The 22400-nt window shown below is 42.5% G+C and overlaps 1 protein-coding gene across 1 annotated transcript in view; it reads left to right on the plus strand.

Annotated features, from left to right (window-relative positions):
- LOC121932863 (sodium channel protein type 5 subunit alpha-like) overlaps positions 1–13608 on the plus strand; it is a 345269-nt gene extending 331661 nt beyond the window's left edge. The window contains exons 23-27 of the mRNA XM_042471901.1: positions 4954–5007; positions 6212–6349; positions 7974–8078; positions 9287–9557; positions 11440–13608. Coding sequence (XP_042327835.1) covers positions 4954–5007; positions 6212–6349; positions 7974–8078; positions 9287–9557; positions 11440–12665 — 1794 coding nt within the window. The 3' untranslated portion in view covers positions 12666–13608. The remainder of the gene's footprint in view (positions 1–4953; positions 5008–6211; positions 6350–7973; positions 8079–9286; positions 9558–11439) is intronic.
- The last annotated feature ends 8792 nt before the right edge of the window (positions 13609–22400 follow it).

Here is a 22400-nt window from a genome sequence, read left to right on the forward strand (position 1 = left end):
GCAGCCCAATGCCACCCCCAAAGCCCTTGCCTTCCCCCTGAATGCCAGCCTCTTCCCTTCCAGCCCGATGCCACCCCCAAAGCCCTTGCCTTCCCTCTGAATACAAGCCTCTTCCCTTCCCTTACAGCCCAAAGCATTCGCATAATCTGTCACAACAACAACAATAATAATATATGCCGCTTGCAAAGCAACCAGTGCAAGAGGGGAAGCACGTCCTGCCCACTGCCCACCCTCTGACCTTTATCCCTCCCCTTGAACTCACCCGATCATGACTGGGGCCAAGTTCACATTTGCAGGCACCCTGGAAGAAGCAGGTTTTCTCAAAAGAAATGGGGGGGGGGGGGAAAACCGCTTTCAGAAAAACCACTTTGAGGGGGATTTGCCCCAGATCTGGTGTGCAAAACTCTAATCCTAGTGTGTAAAAACTGGTGCCAGTGGGAACTTCCCACTTTTAATCCAGTTTGGGATTCAGATTAAAAGGTAGTCTGAATGGCCCCCTACATGCATACATACATCCCCAGATTGTCCAGGAGTTGTGATGAGAGCTGGAGAGCTGCTGCCAGTCAGTGTTGACAGTACTGCACCACAGAGAATCATAAAGCTGGAAATCACCTCATAGGCCATCAAGTCCAACTTCTTGTTGTCTGATTAGGAAGCAAATCTCATTAGTTCCTGCATTTCATTTGCACAGTGTAAATTGGCATACACATATTTAAGCAGTGGTTGGGTTACTCCACCCTTCAGTTGAACATCTACGGATGTTGTGCAACTCATTGCACCATGTGCCTGCCAATGTGATTGGTTACTGCAATGAGGAATCTGCCATGCCTGTCTCCACCATCCTAGTGAATCAGGTAAATAAAGGGAAATAATAGTTTAGCCTGAATTAACAGAACCATAGTTTCCAAATCAAGGGAAGTAATAGCACCACTGAATTTTCTGTGTAAAAAATACACCATGTAGTATTTTCATGAAGCCAAATCTGAGTGAAAGCAATGCTTCTTGCCCTTCTTCTGGAGTCTACTGGAGCTGGTCTAGGTGGGAGGGCGTCTTCTGCCAGCCACTTGGGGCTCTTTCAGATGATAGTTATAGTGCTGTGATTTTATTTGGGCCACATTCCCACTTACTAATAAATCGCTTTGTGATCCGAATCAATGGATCGGTTCAGCAGCGGAGCATGGTTCACATGACATTTGCCCCGATTGCATTTTCTTGCTGCAAAATAAAATAAAGTAACCCACTTGTGGTTTACATTGATGAATAAATTGATTCAAAATGGACCCACTCCAGCCAGTCAAAGGGCAAATTTAAATCAATTCCAATGTGCACACTCTGGTTCACACTTGTGCAGAATTAATTTATCCAAAAAGACACAGAAAAAAATGTCAAAAAGATGCGGGTTAAATGGGTCTAGCGCATGCCCCCCCCCTCTGAATTGCTCCAGCGATTCGGTTCAAGTGCGAACCATGCTCATTTAAACCATTTCAAACTGATTTGCGATCCAGTTTAAAAGGTAATGGGAATGAGTCCTTGAATAGCTGTGATTCCATCCTGTATGATCCTAGGATTTTCATTTTAAGATGGGGTACTCAGAATTCTGAAAAAAAGAACTCTAATGCCTCCATGAACTGGAAAGCCTCAGATTTCATAGCATGGAGCCATCGCATTTAAAGTAGAATCAAAAGATTTCAGAGCAGAATTGCTTGGAGTGTAAGTTCACACTCCTTATTTGTCCTCTTTGCAACAGGCAAAATGGGGTGAACGCTGAGGGAGGTATTTTGCTCCATTTTGTGGAACATGGCAGCTGTTCACCCAGGAGTGTCCCTGGATCCTTCTGCTGAAGATTTGGGGAATGAATTCAAGAAGTTGAGTGCACAAAGCCACTGACCAACATTCCCTTCCCAAGAGGAAGGGCCAGAAGTCAATGCATAGGGTCAAGAAACCAAGCATCAATCAGGATAAGGGAAAACTGCTTTTTGGACTGCGGCTCCCAAAATCTCCCAGCCAATATGACCTGCTGCCATGCTGGTTAGAAGAATCTGGGAAGGGTAGCCCAAAAGGTAACTTCTCTGAGTCCAGACCTCAGTTTATTTAGTGGGAGGGTATAGTACCTTAGCATTACTTGCTAATTAGCTTACTTGCTGTTCACCACTATGATCTTTGGAATAGCGGTATATAAATAAAACAAATTATTATTATTATTATTATTAAATTATACCATCCAAAATTTCATAGACGAAATTGGAGATATTCTTGTAAGATGCCCATCCAGTTCTCATTGTTCAAAACATCCTATCTCACTCTCTGCCCCAATTACAGGCAGTTGAAGGTTCTTCACTGCCTGCGGTACTGATTTAGTCAGCATCTGCCTGTTCCCATTTCTTCTGGCCCATGGCACTTCTCCACAAAAGCATCACTTTTCCACTTTCAAGCCCAAACTCAGCATCGTTCTTTCTTCCTTCTGTTGCTTCACTGGGTTTCCTTTCCTTTTCTTTTGACTCATAGTTAGCCACAGTCTGCTTGTTCAAAGCCTGAAGCGCGTATGCCACACTACCCATGCAAGGAAAGGCTTCATCATCAGCCATAAACTTGCCTTGAGATGGATTTATCAGTTTTAATCTCATTCGCCCTACCCATACTACACACACAGAGAGAGAACACAGTCACTCACATATATTGGCTTCAGCAGCAGACAGTATTTTAGCTGACTTTCTTACAGCCAGGATAATATCATACAACACTCGTGTGAAGATCTTGCCACCTCCAGATCTGGTCTGTAAGTGGCTACTAATTTCCTGATAATTTCCCCTGCAGCCTCATTTTCCTGCCCTTGCTGATATCGCTGCTTCTTTGTTGAGTGTGTAGCGAAGGATTCCAGAAGCCCAACAGGGCTTTGGATTATCTCAGTGCTGGGACCCTTTAGGGATTGAACGGATAGGCAGGCAGGGTGGGAGAAGCCTTTGCACAGACAGCTACGCCTTCCAAAATAATCCCTCTTCTATCAGTTCATGAACTACAGTTGTGAATTCCTCAAATTACTGTGTGTTTTACGCAAAATGTTTCATTCTTACTCCATCTTGGAATCTAGCACAGCAACAATTTTACCCAGGATAAAAATGGCATGGCAAGCTCATACCCTCCAACATTTCACAAATGAAAAATGAGCTGTATATGGCCACATCAGAGTGTGGTCATGATGACAAAAGCTATTAATGAGGGAAAACACACAAACTGGGAGAGGCTGCAGCAGTCTGCTTTTGCCTAACCCCTTTGGGAAAGGCAAGATTCTGCTCCTTCCTCTCCTCTCCCTTCTGGTGAGTTAGTAGAGTGCAATCTAGTTCCTGCACTTTGAACTCAGTTTGCAGCAATTGGGGTAGGAGGGGAAAGGAGGGTGGAGAGAGACATTTTAGAAGCAGCTGGAAAAGTGGGATGACAGAGGATTAATTGGGATTGTCCCCATCAAATCAGGATCGTCGGAAGCCATACAAGATGCAGGGTTGCTCCACCAATGGGAGGAAGATATGAAGACTGCAGCAATTGGGGGGGCATGCCACACACTGAGACTTCGTTCTTCTTCTTTCCCTATCTTCTTAACTTCTTTCTTCCCTTCCTAATCTTCTTCAGCAAGAGAATCAGTTATTAAGGAGAAAGGGACTGCAGGCAGGGTCGGCCATCCTTGGGATAAGAGAAACTCTAAGTAGCAGCTATGAAACCATCTGCAAAAGAATCAATAGACACGATAATATAGTCATTTCTTTCCATGAAGCAGTGGGTTATCCTTGGATCCCTCTGCCACACCTTCTTCATGGTGTCCACCTCTACCAAGGATCAGTTTCCAAAAGAACAGTCATATAAGAAGCCATGCATGTAGGAAATATTGCCCCATCTCAGATCAGAAGTGCTATTTACAGAGCGGGTTTGGCTTGTACATGTTTGATGATTTTTCACATTCCAGGACCTTTTTTGTGTAACAAACATTGCATTTTTTCCCCTGAACATTGTACAGTACAAAAAATACAGTGTTTTCTGTGCTGAAATGTTGCTTTGTGCAACTCCTTCCAAGTTTTCAAAATAAAGGGATGGTCTGAATTCCTATTGTCAGGCCCAACTGAGAGGGAGTAATTGAATCAACTGGATTTGCCAATGTGTTGACTTACCATTCCACTGTTGATTCAATAGGTCTACTCTAGTTGGGATTACCTAAAAGGATCCCATCCTTGGATTATTATAAATAAGTGAATTTAGGCTGCATCTACACTTCAGAATTAATGCAGTTTGATGCTGCTTTAACTGCTGTGACTTCATGATATGTTTTGTACATGATTTGTACTTTTTTGAGCTGTTTAGCCTTCTCTATCAAAGCAGCTCTGGTCTCTCACAAATTACAAATCCCTGGATTCCATAGGATGGAGACAGCATCAGATTGCATTATTTCTGCAGTATAGCAACAGCCTTCTTGACATCTCTATTACTCTTCCTGAGACTCCTTGCAACTCCAGGAAAGGCTTAACAATTTGTGATGGGACACAGAGCATAGCTGTTGGTAAAGGAGGGGATCTCCCAAAATTGGATCGCTATCCCAAGATGCTTAAGTTCACAGAAGCAATGTTTCTTGACCCTTTTTTTCCTCCACCGCACCCCAGGGGGCTTCCAGGGGAAGAGAATGTGGGAAATGTTCTTCTGCAAATTTCCTTGAATTAAGATCATCTTGTTTTAAAGCAGGAATAAGAACCTCCAGCAGGAATAAGCAACCAGCTCAACAGCTCCCTCCGCACTTTTATGAAAGCCCAAATTCACGGGGTGATTAACAGCTGTGAGAAATTATTTTCCCCCCTGCACACATCATATTGCAAATAAAGCACAACCCAATAAAGTCACTGTTAACACAAATGCTTATTATAATTATCCTAATTACAGGCATTGCTTTTTCTCTCTCTCTCCTTTTTTTCCCAGGCAACTTTTAAAGGCTGGATGGAAATTATGTATGCAGCAGTGGATTCACGAGAGGTAGGCTGCTCACATCAAATGCAGTTGTTTAGTGTCTTGTTCTTTTTACCATTTTGGCAGCAGGTGTGGAAGAAGAGGACTAGTCTGATCTGCTCCCCAACCATTGTTGTTGGTGGTGTTGTTGTTAGTAATAGTAGCAGTGGTATCCCAGTTTTTTTCTCAAAATTGGGATGCGAAGAGTTTACCATTTAAAAGAATGAGAAAATTAAAAAGACAAAAAGTGAAGGTTGAAATAAAATTAAACTATCGTAACCTGGATAATAGTCCAGTGGGGTGGTGAGTCTGCTCTGGGTTGTAGCCTGAATTTTAAGGGGGTGTCCACAATGTACAGAATTTGTTCTAGGCATATGACTTGGCACATTAGATAAATCCATTTAAGTCCAGGTTAAAACCTTGAACAGACTCACCACCCCACCAGCATTGGAGATCTCAGCTGCCATTGCCAGAGAGGATGGATAAAAAATGCTAGCCATGAAGCTTGGCTACTTATTTCTTCTTCCATTGGCAATAGAGGGAGGAAATTTTGAAAGACCAAACTGGTAAGATGACAAACAGATGTTTCTTTGTCATGTAATCTTTCACCTGCACCACTTTAGGATGGCTCTGTCTGTCTGTCTGTCTGTCTGTCTGTCTGTCTACTTGGAAGCCAGTTATTGACTTCAGTGGAATATACTCCCAGATAAGTCTACATAGAGCATGGTCTAAACTAAAGCTCTACTCATGCAACTTCAGGTCAGGCAATAAATGTATTTGCAGTCAACATGTTTGTGTGGATGCAAGTGACATTTAGCCCCCTAACCTTGGCCCACCCTCTTTTTGGAGACATGAACAAAGGAGTGCCCTGCCTTCTTACCAATCTAACTCCTGACTCAGAAAAAAATTAAGAACAAATGCAATTTTTCAAATGTTGTGTGGCAGATATAAGAATCATGAGTTCCCTCTGGGGGCTGTTGGACTGCACCTCCCGCCCAGGGTCATTGAGAGTTGCAATTCAACATCTGAAGGCACAATAATGTCCATCCCTGGTGGGATATGCAGTGACTGAGCCATGGCATGCTGGAACCTTGTAAGTCAAAAAGTTCCCCTGACCTGATGCAGGGAATGTCTTCTTGTTTTGAAAAAACAATATTTAACACAAGTTTTGCCTTAGGATGCCAATGGAAGTTGAACATCTTTTCTTGCTTTTTCCCTTTTGCCTTTGCAGCGTGAGGAGCAACCTGTATGGGAGTACAATTTGTACATGTACCTCTACTTTGTGATCTTCATCATCTTTGGCTCTTTCTTCACTCTGAATCTTTTCATTGGGGTGATCATTGATAATTTCAATCAGCAAAAGAAAAAGATAAGTTGCATCTAATTTACTATGCAGCTCCCAACAACCAGGATAGAGCTGGTGTCCAGTGGGAAAAACATCTCCTAGGCTTGCAAAAAGGTCTTGGGTTCATCCCTGGCAGCTCCATTGGAAAGGACAGAGTAGCGGAAGCTCTGGGAGCCCATGGTTTCCATGCCAATTTGTCAGTAAATCCATTTCAGGTTTTAGTTCAGAATTTAAAGGAGATATCCAGGGTTTGGAACCAAGTCCTCAAAAGAGCCTGAATACCTTTAAAGCTATGTAAAACCAATGGTGGATTTGCTGCACCATGACATGGGACCCACCATCCACTACTGAGTCGGCAATGAGGACTATGTACCCTTGAGGTATTTTTGGACAGCATATAGTCCCACATTTCACAGATGAAAACCAAGACATATGCAATTGAGCAACATTATACTGTGATCACGATTGAATGCAAACAGCTTTTACACTTTGAACTCAGTTTGCAGTAACTGAACTAAGGGGAGGACAAAAGGGGAAAGTGAAAGCAGGAGGAAGAAACTGGGACATTTTAAAAGCAGCTGAAAAAATGGGACAATGGCAGACTGGAATCGTTGGAGGTTATGAGAATGTATTCCTATCAGCCATAACCAGCAGAGATAATGGTGAGGGATGCTGGGAGTTGTGGTCTAATAACTTCTGGAAGGCTACATGTTCTCCAGTAGATCAACTGCAACTTCTTCCACACTGTTAGTCTCAAAACTGCTACAAGATCCTTTTGCATACTGAGTGCAGGGCAGCTATTCATTTTTAATTCTAGGTTACAAATCTGTAACTGCAGTACTGAATGCCAGCTGTAATTTACTCCTTCCTTACTTGTTAAAATACGGCTATGAAACATTTTTCAGGTGTCATACAATCTTAAAGCAAAACAATGATACTATGAAATAGCACATGAAAATCTAAAAGCACAAAATAACTGCAATACAATAAAAATACAAAGGGAACTGCAAAGCCAACATTAAAAAAAAAAAATTGTACCCAAAATCTTAAAAGTACAGTTTAATAAAACATATGAAGAAAGCCTGGGAGAACAATTCATGTTGGCAAATAGAAAAAAGCCTTGGCAGAGGCCAAATTCCCTTCATATTAAATACCTTCTTCAACTCAGGCTTGTTTGTGAAGTCGGGGACTTTAATGGCTGGCATCCATAGGGTTTTGTGGGGGGATTTTGGCTATGCTGCCATCTATGTTCTAGAAGAGTTTATCCCTGAATGTTTCACCAGAATCTGTGGCTGGCATCAACAGAGAATGCTGGCATGGAAGAGAGTGGGGTATATATATACTGTGTGACCCTAGGTAGGGAGGAGTGATTTCCATGTTAATTTGTGTGTTGCCATTCAACAACAAAAAAATACACAGATTAACATGAAAATCACTTCTCCCTATCTAGCATCATGCAGTAGATATATATACCCCATTCTCTTCCATGCCAGCACTCTCTGAAGATGTCAGCCACAGGTGCTGGCGAAACGTCAGGAATAAACTCTTCTAGAACATGGCCACATAGCCCAAAAAACCCACAAAAAACTCAGGTTTTTTTTTTCTTCCTTTTTTCATCCAAAATAATATTAGTATTTTCTCCCTTTACTTAGGTGGACAAGACATCTTTATGACAGAGGAGCAGAAAAAATACTACAATGCCATGAAAAAACTGGGATCTAAGAAACCTCAAAAACCCATCCCACGGCCACTGGTGAGGCTATTAACCTGTTGCTGTTATGTGTCTTCAAGACAATGCCAATTTATGGTGATTTTGGCTGCATTTAAGCTGCAGAATCAATGCAGTCTGACATCGCTTTAACTGCCTTGGAATTTGTAGTTTTGTGAGGTATGTAGCCTTCTCTGTCAGAGCGCTCTGGTGGTGCAACAAACTACAAAACCCAGGATTCCATAGGATGGACTCATGACAGCTAAAGTGGTAAATGATAAAAACAGCATCATAGACCATTAAAAGCTCATTCTGATGAGTTTCTAAAAGTCTGATGCCTTAAAATATTTTAACTTGCTGAGAAGTTCATAAAGGGAGATAACGGTCTCTCTAATAATCTGAACCTAAGCTTTCTAAGACTTTATAGATGATCACCAGCACTAGAGTAAACCCATTCCATCAACTTGAATACTGTGTCCAGTTCTGGGCACCACAATTAAAAAAGGACATTGAGAAACTGGAGCGTGTCCAAAGGAGAGCGACTAAAATGGTGAAAGGTTTGGAAACCATGCCCTATGAGGAACGACTTAGGGAGCTGGGGATGTTTAGCCTGGAGAAGAGAAGGCTAAGAGGTGATATGATAGCCCTGTTTAAATATTTGAAGGGATGTCATATTGAGGAGGGAGCAAGCTTGTTTTCTGCTGTTCCAGGGACTAGGACCCGGAGCAATGGATGCAAGCTGCAGGAAAAGAGATTCCACCTCAACATTAGGAGGAACTTCCTGACAGTAAGGGCTGTTTGACAGTGGAACACACTCCCTCAAAGTGTACTGGAGTCTCCTTCCTTAGAGGTCTTCAAACAGAGGCTGGATGGCCATCTGTTGGGGATGCTTTGATTGTGATTTCCTGCATGGCAGGGGAATGGAGTGGATGGCCCTTGTGGTCTCTTCCAACTCTATGATTCTATGATTCTATGATTGTATAACTTGGAAAGCTGAGGGAAGTTGACATATAGGTAAATCCAGCTGATTCAGTTGGTCTACACTAGTTGTGATTAACCAGGGCATTCAGGACTATGTGTTAGATTTGTCCAACTTAGTTAAGTCTGTTCTTGACCAAGCAACTCATGCAATAATTCTGTGCAATTTAAAAATGCCTCCCCTTCATTTCAGAGCCCAAGTAGATCTAGTGATATGGTATTGTCAGACTGCCTACTTTGTTCTACTAATAATTTTGTCTCCATAATGTTGATAGAACAAGTGTCAAGGCTTCCTGTTTGATGTTGTCCTGAATCAAGCTTTCGACGTGTGCATCATGCTCCTCATCTGCCTAAACATGGTCACCATGATGGTGGAAACTGATGACCAGAGCCCAGAAAAAGTTAACATTCTTTATAAAATCAACATGGTCTTTGTTGCCATCTTCACTGCAGAGTGTACATTCAAACTGGTGGCATTGAGGCACTACTATTTCACCAATGGCTGGAACATATTTGATTTTGTAGTCGTGATTTTATCTATTGTAGGTAAGTCAAACCCAATAAGTACAGACTTAAAAACAGTGTTATGTTTCTAGATAAGTAGCTCCCAAACTTTGGTTCTCCGTGTGTTTTGGACTTCATCTCCCGGAAGCCCCAGCCAGCTTGGCCAACCATCAGGAATTCTGTGGGCTGAAGTCCAAAACATCTAGAGGACCAAAGCTTGGGAATCACTGATCCAGATTGATATGCCCCCAAATGGCTTGAGAGCAGCCCCATCGTAGTGGAGGTAAAAGGTTCTTTAAATTGCTCAGATCAATGCATTTCATTGAGGCACTGATGTAACATGCCACATTTTCAGATGCTGGTCATGCTTATTGATGTATCTATAACAACATGTCTCTTGGAGAAAGCTTGTTTTCTATTGCTCCAGAGACTAGAACATGGACTGATGGATTCACATTATAAGAAAAGAGATTCCAGCTAAACATTAGAAAGAACTTTACTTTAAGAACTGTTCAACAGTAGAATACACTTCCTCAAAGTGTGGTGAAGTCTTCTTCTTTGGAGGTTTTTAAGCAGAGGTTGGATTGTGTCTTCCTGCATGTCAGAATGAGGTTGGACTGGATAGTCCTTGAAGTCTCTTCCAACTCTTATGATTCTATGATTCAAAGATATCTAGATAATAGTTCATTGTTTCCTGGGTCAACCTACAATTTGGAGATTTTCTGGGAGGTAGTAAAGAGAAAAACCACATCTCAGGAGTATAATGGGAAATTCACAAAATGTTCAGCCTGCCAAAACATGGCAGTTCATAGTGGTGACTTTACTTCCTGTTTGCATAGCAGATACATATATATTAGCAGCCTTTTCTGCCATGTTCTTTCCAGGGATGTTGTGACAAAAAATAAAATAAAAGTGAAACGCCTTTCAGAAATTGACTGTTCTTATCAAAACTCTTTTGGCTTCCCTCAGCTTTCTTAAGATGTTTAAAGAATGGCCAAACATGCTCCTGATTTTGTTTTAGGCAAAAATATGGTGACACCTCCTAAATGCAAAGGCCAGTAGTTGGTCCTTCTTTAGTGGGAGGTGATGGCTCCCACATGGATGGGGTGGGGAATCCCCTACATGTTTGAGTCCAAATTTTAATGGAGCTACCAAGATGCTGACCATATTTGGGCCATGAAGTTCAACTTCTTAGGTAGATTCTTTAAAATTCAGACAAAAGTTCATGACAGCACCCTGCTGACATGGAAACCATCAGCCACAACTGTCATTCTATCATAGCAGGGCTAGAACCGTGCTAGGCTGATTCCGCACTCCAGAAATAATGTAGTTTGACACCACTTTAACTGCCATGGCTCAATGCTATGGAATTCTGGAATTTGTAGTTTTCTAGGATATTTCGTATTCTCTGTCAGAGAGCTCTGGTGCTCCAACTACAAATCCCAGGACCCCATAGGATGGGTCCATGGCAGTTAAAGCGGTGTCAAGATGCATTATTTCTGCAGTGCAGATTCAGCCCAAGGAAAGAAGGGGGGACAGAGGTCCAATGAGTTGTCTGTCAGTTCCTTCCCACATGCTCAGAAATTGTTCATGCCCTTAATTTGAAAATTCAAGGGTTAAGAGAAATGATATATTAAGTACATATTGTCCAGATCCGTGAGGGTTTATTGTTTACTTACCAGTAAGCATATGCAGGGCCTAATCCAGATGGTGTTTATTCTGTCTCTGTGTATATATGCAAGGTTCCTGGCCACACACACACACCCTAAACTGGCATTGGTATAGAATAAACCCTCTGAACTCAACCTATGTTCATTTATCATGTAATGGAACTTTCAGTTCTTGTGTTGACTTCGGGGGGGGTGTCAGTTCGCTAACAGGATTATCTCTTCTCTCTCCTGGCTCCTCCACTTCTTCTCCCAAGGCTCTGTGCTGTCCGACATCATCCAGAAATATTTCTTCTCCCCTACCTTGTTCAGAGTCATCCGCCTGGCTCGGATTGGCCGGATCCTGAGACTTATAAGAGGGGCCAAAGGAATCCGAACTCTTCTCTTTGCCTTAATGATGTCCCTTCCTGCACTGTTCAATATCGGGCTCCTCCTTTTCCTGGTTATGTTCATTTATGCTATTTTCGGCATGGCCAACTTTGCCTACGTTAAGCATGAATATGGGATTGACGACATGTTCAACTTCCAGACATTTGCCAACAGCATGCTCTGCCTCTTCCAAATCACCACGTCGGCTGGCTGGGACGGTCTCCTCAATCCCATTTTGAACACCGGGCCGCCATATTGTGACCCGGGCCATCTGAACACTAATGGCTCCAAGGGAAACTGTGGCAGCCCTGCGGTGGGGATTCTGTTCTTTGTTACCTATATCATTATATCCTTTCTCATTGTTGTAAACATGTACATAGCCATTATTTTAGAGAACTTCAGTGTTGCCACTGAAGAGAGTACAGAGCCTCTGAGCGAGGATGACTTTGATATGTTTTACGAAATCTGGGAGAAGTTTGACCCCGAAGCCACTCAGTTTATTGAGTACTCTGCACTTTCCAATTTCGCCGACGCTCTGTCGGAACCGTTACGCATTGCAAAACCAAACAAGATTAAGCTCATTGCTATGGACCTCCCCATGGTGAGTGGAGATAGGATCCATTGCTTAGATATTCTGTTTGCTTTTACCAAAAGAGTGCTGGGGGAATCCGGAGAGATGGATGCCCTGAAAATACAGATGGAGGAGAAATTCATGGCTGCTAACCCCTCAAAGATTTCTTATGAACCAATCACAACCACACTCAGGCGAAAACAGGAAGAGGTGTCTGCCATTGTGATCCAAAGGGCCTACAGGAGCCACCTTTTCCAGCGTTCCCTTAAGCAGGCTTCCTTCTTGTACCGTCAACAAGCTTGTCCCCTTGGGGACGATGCACCAGAAAAGGAAGGCCTCATTGCCTCCATGATGAGCGAAAACTATGGGAGGCCCATAAATAAATCAGAAACTCTCTCCTCCACCTCTTTCCCACCTTCCTATGACAGTGTCACCAGAGGCACCAGTGACAACTTCCAGCTGAGGTTGACGGACTCGAGCAAAAGTGACGAGCATCTAGATGATCAGTTATCACCCGACAGAGACAAAGAGTCGATCGTTTAGATTATTTTTTTGGTTGGTTTTGTTTCAGACACTTTAAAAATATTGTTTACAGAATGTAATGCTGTAACTACACAACAGTTGAAACAGCCTTTTTTAAAAAACAAAACATTAGTTGCAAAGGAAATAAGAAGGGAGGTTAGCCCTTTACAGAGGGGTGTGTCACTGTGTTATATCCGTATGTATAACCTTTGACCCTGCTCTTTTCAAACTTTGCTTAATGTTTATATTTATATATGCACAGAGGCAGCGGGAAGGGGGGGATAGAGGATCCGGCACAAGGTCACAGCAGTTATAGCAGCGATGTGATGGCGGAAACCCTAGACTGTAACACAGTAAATACTTTATATCTATCCACAGATTAAAAAACTGACCGTATCCTTTCATTTTTAAGGTCTTACTTATATTAGTGCGTTTACTTAATGGCAATGTATGACCTTGCATTCTATAACATGAAAAGGACAAAGAAGACGATGAAGAAGATGATGATGATGATGAGAGAGGGAGGGAGGGAGAGAAAGAGGGAAGGATCACATAGCTGCTGTAGCAACAATGTAACACTTAATGTATATGTTGTGAATGGTCTTTCATAAATTTATTATATTTGATATTTTTTTACTTAAAACAAAGCTATAATTGTCTCCTTTTCCACGGAGATGGGGGATGCTGCACGATGAACCAGGAATGGGAGGCGGTTTCCCAAAGAGCAAGAGCAAAGGACCGCTTGTTGACGGCAAAACGTTAGGTTGGCAACATGCTGACTGTGTATTACAGCAGAGCAATTCTCACTCAGAACATGGAACTGCTTGCCAGCAGTTTAACCCAGGGAAAACTAAAGGAAGGAAGTGATGTCAGCTAAAGCTTGACATGGGTTGCATTTTATTTTGATTTTGATTTTTGTTCTCTACCCGCAGGATATTAGACACGAATGGATTCTGCTTGTAAACCTGCCAATAAAAGCACTATTTTTTTACTATGTTTCAAGGATCTGCTTCACTTCTGTACAGCAGGTGATTTTCTCCAGGTTCTTTTAGAATTAGCTCCTGGCTTTTGAACACTAATTCCCCCAAACGCCATGACCTCAAATGCTACTGAAGTGATGGGGAGCTGATACCTGGATCTGGTTTTGGCAATGATTTTCTTTCAAGCTAAGCAAGCTTTTGACTTCATCTTCCTAAGCATAAGTGGTGTTATTTTGATGAGGCCAGACTGGTTAACTGAAGTGGAAGAACTGCTATTGACAGCATGCAAGGAGAATTGCTTGAGGAGATTATAAAGAAGTGCTCCTCGACAATGAGGCACAGAATTTCCCCCAAGTAAAGAAAGTACCAAAACTGAAATGAGATTAGGCAAAGTCAGAGTGGGAAACACCTGGTTGCAAGACCTGTACCTTGGCCATAGGATCATCTGAACAGAAGACTATTTTGAATCTGGGCATGGATAAATCAGGTGGCAATCATGCAGTCCTTCTAGGTGTTGTAGGACTACAGTTCCCAGCATGCTTCACAATTGGCTATGCTGGCTTAGGCTGTTGGGAGTTGCAGCCCAACAACATTAATATAGCAATAGCATTTACATTTCTATACCACTTCATATTGAACTAAGCACGGCTTTAGCCAGTGGTTCCCAACCTTCCTAATACAGTGGTGCCTCGGGTTACGAAAGTAATTCGTTCCGCGGCCGCTTTCGTAACCCGAAAAGCCTTCGTAAGCCGAATTGCCATAGGCGCTAATGGGGAAAAGTCGCGTTTCGTGCGAAAAAGCGCCGAAAAGCACCAAAAATTTTCTTCGTAACCCGAAAAAACATTCGTAACCCGGAACAATGATTTCCAATGGGATTTTTTCGTATCCCGAAAATTTCGTAACCTGGGTATTTCGTATCCCGAGGTACCACTGTACCACAACCCTTTAATACAGTTCCTCATGTTGTGGTGACCCAAACCCATTAAATTATTTTTGTTGCTACTTTACAACTGTAATTAAATACAGTGGTACCCCGGGTTACGAATGTAATCCGTTCCACGGCGCCATTCGTAACCCGAAATCTTTCGCTAGCCGAAAAAGCCATAGGCGCTAGCGCTAAAAGCTGCGATTTCGTGTGAAAAAGCGCCGAAAAGCACCAAAAATTTTTTCATAAGCCGAAAAAAAAAACGTAACCCGAAACAGTTTTTTCCTATGGGATTTTTTCGTATCCCGGAAATTTCGTAACACGGTGATTTCGTATCCCGGGGTACCACTGTAGGTGTTTTCAAATGGTCTTAGGCAACCCCCATGAAAGGGTCATTCAACCCCCAAAGGGGTCCCAAGCCACAGGTTGAGAACCACTGCTCTAAGCAGTTTACAACATGTAAGCCAGTTGCCCCCAACAATCTGGGTACTCATTTTACTGACCTACAAAAGGATGGAAGGTTGAGTCAACCTTGGAGCCCTGGGACATCCAGAGGGCTTCATGATCCACATCCCTGACACATATGATGGCCTGTATCAAATGTGTAGCCATAATATCATAGCTATGCTCCATCCTCTGAAACCAACCTTAAAAACCAGCCAGTGAGGGAGGTCTGCGCTGCTGGCAAGTGGGATGCTGCAAGATGATATGACTAGTCCCCTCTCACCAGTGAGCAACATTGCAATGAAACATTGTAACATGTCCCCACAGTGATCCCTCCTTATGCTTTCCACAGCATTGCTTGCTGGTGGAAGAGGGCTAGTCTCATCATCCTGCAGGGTCCCCTTCACCAGCAGCACAGACCTCCATCTTTCTGGACAGCATACTGGCTGTGTGTTTCAGTGTCGTTTGTGGTTATGGCAATAGTGCCACCATCGCAAATGGGAATACAGAGCAGTTTTGATGTGTTACATCTAACATAGGTCATCATAACTAACAAAATTCAAGCCAATACAAATAAGACACCCAAATGACTTATATTTCTTGTCCATTGTGTGCCTCCAAGGATTAATCTGCACTGCTGAGTGTGTGTGTGTGTGTAATTTTATTTATATCCCATCCATCGTTTGACTCCACTTTAACCATCAAGGCTCAATGCTGTGGAATTTGGAGATTTGTCATTGTGTGAGCTATTTAGCCATCTCTGTCAGAGAGCTCTGATGCCCCGTCAAACTACCAATCCCAGAATCCCGTAGCACTCAGCCATAACAGGAAAAGCAGTGTCAAACTGCATTATTTCTGCAGTGCAGGTGCAGTCTAAGACCAGCCAAGTTCACCTGACTGCAGTATACAGTTCTCGAGTTTGCTGTCGCAAAATGTGGTGGTGGCTAGTAGTTTAGACACCTGTTTAAAAGATCAGACACATTCACAGAGAGAATGAAGCTAATAGTCATGGGAGGGGGGGATGTAAAATGGGAACTTGAATGCTCCATTCACAGTTCTGTTAGCCAGATGACATTACTGGGCCAGGCCATATCCAGAAGTCATTGGGGGCCTGGGAAGTTTGGCCAAGCTTTCCCACACAGGTTCCCTTTCCTCCTTCTGAAGCTAAACAGATTATTTTTCAGCCATTTTTGAAATCCCACCCCTCTCCATTGTAGGGTGGTAGGTTTGCATTCTCCCTATAGACAAGCCACAGAGCTGATAGGAGCCCTATTTAGAGATCAGGAAGATTTCCTTTTCTGCTCTTAACTGCCTGGGAGAAATGGGAAAAATTAAATTCAGATAAGATGGAGATAAGCTGTTGGAGACAAGAAAGACACTTTGGAATATTGTAATTGCACTTGCTGCAGTAAAATGAAAGGGACATGATCACAAGAAAGGGGGTAAAATATTTCAGGTTTTTGTAGGCAAACAGCTGGTTGAATTTTACATTTGCATGTAGGAGTGCCTTTCTAGATTTCCAGATATTATTCTCCACTCCATTTTGTACACATGGAAAATGTGCCTGACAGGTCTTCTAGCATTTTTTAAAAAGAGAATAAAATCCCTTTTAGAAATAGATATCAAACTGGAAATAAGGTATGCTAGCCAATACTCACAGACCCTCCCTCTTCCTTGAATCCATTCATGAGGTCTCCACAATCCTTTGTGTTCCATTTTAGAAGGCTGCCATGTGGAGAATGAGATGGGAAATACCATGTCTGCCAACTTAGCTTCCCTCACATAAATCTGGGTCCAACCAGGGATAGTCCAAGATATTTTGCTACCTGAGGCAGAGGACAAGGACATGCTTCCCTCTCCATGGCTACTGAATTTGCTTTATCGTCAGTGATGGGATGGTGTCCTCCATCATACCTGAACCAGCAAACTATTGTACAAAATCCAGGATGACCTGTGGGGCATACACAAATCTTTGTTCCAGGAGGTGGAAAGTTGGAATAGATGGGGAAGCCTAGCAGGAATAGCCTAGGGTGCTACATGAGTTGATGCCTTCAACACTGCCTCACTGGCCCTGGATCCAACCACTATACTATTCTGTTACTCTGTCTCCCTTCTCTTCCTCTCCTTCCTCTCCTCTTTTACAGAGGAGTTTGGGAGATGGTGCTGGAGATGAACTGAGAGAAAAAGTGAAACACATAGACAGCACTTCCAGGAATGGTCTATTCACCTGCCACTCTCCTCCGTTTGTGCAGAAGGGGAAGATGGAGTAAGAATCAGGACAGATGTCCTTGGAGGCACATTGTCAACCTCTTCATTAAATAGCTCAATCAGAAGTAGCAAGCAACAAAGGACAGAGGAAGCATCATCCCCTTTTCTGCACTCTGGTGCTCATTCCTGGAACCAGAGGACACCTTGTCTGTCCTTTCTGTGCCATCAAAAGATTAGAGGTATGTTGCTTCTGGCCATAGTCTGGTTTTTCCAGCAGCTGAGTAAGTAATTAGAAAAAGAGAGGGCGGCTCTTTCTTGTGGCCACTGAGTTGAGGCCAAGGGAATTTAATTCTGAAATCCCAACATATGTATTCTCCACTTTACCAAAGATAAGCATAGGAGTGTTGAACATATGACTATTCAGAGACAGAGCCATGTTAGTCTGCAATATCAATATCAAGATGTTATATTTGTTCCCAGTTAAGATGGTGTCTACAGAGGTATCTATGGATATCTATGGAGGCAGAAGTTTATAACACAGCTATCCCTGGACATGTAATATGATACTGTTATAACAGTTTGATATCACTTTAATTGCCATGGATCCTATAGAAAGCTGGGACTAGTGTGGTGTGCAGAATTTTTGCTAATGTTCCAATGAGCTTTCTTAAACTATAGCCCTAGAGTTGTCTAGCAGAGAAATTTTTAAGTCCCTCAACAAACTACCAATCCCAGGATTCCATAGGATGAAGCCACAGTCGTATCAAAGTGCTATAGTGGGATACATATCCAGGGGTTGCTGGGTCGGCTATATAGCAAAGTACAGTGGTCCCTCCACATTTGCTAGGGTTAGGGGCACAGAAACCCTGTGAAAATAGGAAAACCCCAAATAACAAAAACACTGCTTTTACCTGAGAAAACACCTCTCTAGGATTTTCTAGGTCACAGAATTGCACTGGAGGAGCTAGATATTCTGAGAGAGAACATACTGATACAATGCATGAATAATCAAATCTGCAAAGTTAAATCCGCAAATGTGGAGAGACGACTGTACAATAACATCCAAAATCCACAAAATAGTGATACCTTTATCTGATCAACCAAAATGCATAAAATATATTTTGCAAGCTTTTGAAGCTCCACTGGTTTCTTCATCAGGCAAAGGTGTTTAGAAATGACAAGGTTAGTCACAGGCCTGCATTTTGCCAAGAAGCTGGGGTATAATGGTGTAGTGTAGGTGCACTTTTACAATTCACAGCACAGGGCAAAAAGAAAGGTAAACACTTTGTCATTACCTAGGCAACAGATGTCTTCCTTTTCGCTTACCACCATGACCATGGGTGAACCTAGCTCATTTGGCAATCCACTTCCAAGGATTCAGAGGAGCCTCATTACTTCACATGAAGCTGTGGATCTTCTACTTTGGCTGGGCCTAAGTTAAAAATTGATGTTGCAGGAGTCGGGAAAGGGCAACTTTATTATCTTCTTTTACTAAGTAAATACCTTTTGGGAAGGAAGTTCTCTTCGAGACAAATTGTCTGACAGTTGCAGTAATTTCTTCCTAGCTTCCTCTGCAACGAAGAGAAGGCCCCTTCGGAGCTTACATCTTAAGAGAAGACAAAATCAATGAGTCCAGCTCAGGTAACCCTTTTATCAGGAGGTTAATTGCTACACTTTTCAAGGCTTGCTCTGAAGTGTGTGGCACGATCTATAGAAAGACTTGCATTAATTTTAGGTCACGCTTAGCTGAGATCGTGAAGGAATTTTCTGACTCTCCACTTGCTGGGTCTGGAAAAGGTGCTGCAGTACTAGCATGGAGCAAGGCATTGGTGTTGTTTTGAGGTGCTACAGGGATGCTCTTTCCTTGATCAGCTGAATTTGGCAATGAAAGGCAACAAAACAACTCCAGGCAGGTGGTGGCTTCAATGTAACTTGGGCAGTACATGCCATTCCAAAAGATTTTCGAGTAAGAGCTTCCAAGATATAAGAAGACCCAAGATGTAAGAAGTGTTCTGCTGGATCAGACCAAAGGTCTGATAGTACTCTCTTCTCAAGGCATGTTGAGAATGGGAGAGCACCGCAGACATAATTTTCCAGTGTCTCAATCCCTAGCACCTCAAAAATACTTTGGTTGGGGTGCTATCAGGGTGAAACAGTAGGTTTTGGGGGTGAGGTGTCAGGTAGAAATGTAGGCGACAGGGAGATTTTCCAACTTCTAGGGCAGCAATTGTCACTTCCAACATGCCCCAGAGCATGATCTTTAGTACTGAATGGTGACTGCAAACAGGCAACACTCAAATTAAATGCTATTTTCCATTCTGGAAGCTCCACAATCCTTTTCCCTAGGCCACTCTTCTACCTGTGCCACCATTCTGTCTCTCTTTATGTTTAGAAGCCACATGTCACAGACACCTTGTCAGCATATCTGACTCAGCTCAAGCTGCTGTGACTTACTTGTAGATTATTTGTACAGACAACCTGGTTTCCCCCAGCTGGTATTTGCTTTGGCTAAGGTTTTATGTTCCAAACCATTTGTGTCCTCTCTTACCTGCTAACAGGACCAGACAGGTCCACCTGCAAGGCACCTGGCTTATTTTGTATTTTAAAAGGTGGAAGAAAAAAAAGGGTATTGCAGTTGTGTTCTTACAACCTGAACTCTCAAATACCTCTACGTAGATATTCTGAAGCTAGAATCTTGTTGGTGACATACTCCTATTATAAATACTCTTACACAAGAGGTTGTAGTTTTTATGATATTGCACAAGGATTATACCTGCTTGAGTGTTGGACTATGGCTCTGGAGCCCAGCATTTGATTCCCAGCTCAGCATTGAAACCCACTGGGTGACCTTGGGCAAGTCACACATTCTCAGCCTCAGAGGAAGGCAATGGCAAACTCTGAATAATTATTGCCAAAAAACCCATAAGATATGGTTGCCTTAATGTCATCATAAGACAGAAACAACTTGAAGGCACACAACAACAACAAAAATGGAATTCTGCTAGGATAACAATTGCCTGAACATTTTCCTTTCAAAGGTATTGCATATATGTCTCCCCTAACAAATTTAAACAGGAGTGAGAAGTTTATTATGTGTTGGGTTTTTTTTTGGCAATGTGGCAATGTTCTGGAAGAGTTTATTCCTGACATTTCACCAGCAGCTGTGGTTGGCATCTTCAGAGAATGCTGACATGGATGTCCGCCATGAAATCATTCATCTTCACAGGAGTGATCAGCCATTGAGCAATGGTGCAACCCATTATAGAGGCAGTAGAGCACAATCACACCTTGGATGCATTCTTGCAAAATGTTTCATGCTGATCTTTCACTTCATGATCTTTGGAAATCACACACTTACATAGAAAATTTAGAATTAACTGAGCTGGAGCTCGAATTGTAATTAAAATATTTCTGTTTAGTGTTGCTTTACAGCTTTGTTTAGTTGTGATTTGAGTCCCCGTTGCATTATGAAACCTACTGTGTGACCTCTCTCTCCAAATCTCTTTCAGTCTAGCCTGCCTCACAGGGTTCTTGCGATGGTAAACTGGGAGAGGTGAGAACCATCCACAACAGATTGAGCTGAATGGAAGAAAAACAGGATAAAAACAAAGTTATCAAAAATAAATAAATGCTGTCTGCTGTTGAAAAACACAAGAACTGACTACACCATTTTTTTTTAAACTGGCCAACTGGCCACCTTAAATTGTCACCAAATCTGAGAGCCTTCCTCGCCGCTTGTGATAAACAGCTCCTGGAATCAACACGGTCCTAAATGAGCTGCTCCATAATCCTTCTATTTGCTTCCATCTGTCTCAATTTAATGCTATTTGCCAGTCACTTTGAAAAGGGGAGGCGGGGGGAGAAAAAAAGGAAAACAAGAGATATTTTTAGTCTCTTGACCCATCTGACACATAGGACTTATTTTACAAATAATCCCATCGTCTCACTGCTGGAAAATTATTTGCCTTCAAATATATAAAAATATGGTCATATATTTCCATCTTCTCTTATAACGTGCTTTTCTTAGGATCACTTCCGAACTGTCTAGCTAAGGGCTAGCACCCAAATAAGACTGAGATTACTTGGAAGGGGCCTTTGTAATGCAAGCAAGGCAAAGTTGGGGGGAGGAACATATCTGTGCCCCAAAAGCAATCCTGAACAAGAACAAAAAAATGAGTGGCAAAGATAAAATCCAGCTTAGATAGCAATATGAGAATCTCTATTCTGGGCAATTGTGTGTATATGTATGTACACATGTAGGGGTAGGTGTCCCGTCTATCCTTTCCCCCACCCATGATTTTATCAAATCCTGGTGCAAGCCAATTGCGATTATATAATACTGGCTCCAAAACAGATGCTACCATGTTAGGGATGGGAGATTATAACTGGAATGCAAAGCTAATGGAAGCTGCTGGACAAATGGAAACTCTCCTGCCAAAGCTGGGGAAGCAGACACACACAAATATAAGGTGAGGGAGGGAGAGAATGCAAGGGAGGGAGGAAGAATATAACCTCTGAATTGCCTGCTTTTGACAGTCTCTGGACATTTAGAGAGATGGCAACGATGGCTCTTACACAGAAACACACTGCCGTCATATTGTACACTGGTGTTAAAACGTTTTCAATCTGATGAGATCAAAACATCCAAGAGCAGGGATTAATATCTCTGAAATAATTTGCAGAGGCAAGAGAGAAGAGGGGGGCACGAGCGTGTGCACACACACACGCACACACACACACACAATTCCTCAAACCGCATTCTTGGAGCTGATATTTGTTTATAAAAACACAGCAGGAGGCATTAGAAGAAATCATTGAGTTTGGCAAGCTGGTACTTTACATGATTGTCTCCGAGTTAATCTACAAGCATTTGTCAAACAAACAAACAAATGAGTTCCAAGTCTCATTTTAAAAATGGAAACATGATGAGATGCTAGATGCTCCACTAAGGTTTGTATGCTGAAAGACTGGGTGAGAGCAGTGAACAGGACAAATCCATTTTGCTTATGTTGTTGTTCTTTGCCCTCAAGTCGACTTTGACTTGTGGTGACCCTGTGCATGAGAGACCTCTGAGAGACTTGGTTATCAACTGCCTTGTTCAGATCTTGCAAATGTAGGAGTGTGGCTTCCTGGATTGAATGAATCCACTTGTCATGTGGTCTGACCCTTTTCCTATTGCCCTCCACTTTGCCTGCTATC

Source organism: Sceloporus undulatus, chromosome 6 (genome assembly GCF_019175285.1).
Source record: "Sceloporus undulatus isolate JIND9_A2432 ecotype Alabama chromosome 6, SceUnd_v1.1, whole genome shotgun sequence".
In the NCBI taxonomy this organism is placed as follows: Eukaryota; Metazoa; Chordata; class Lepidosauria; order Squamata; family Phrynosomatidae; genus Sceloporus; species Sceloporus undulatus.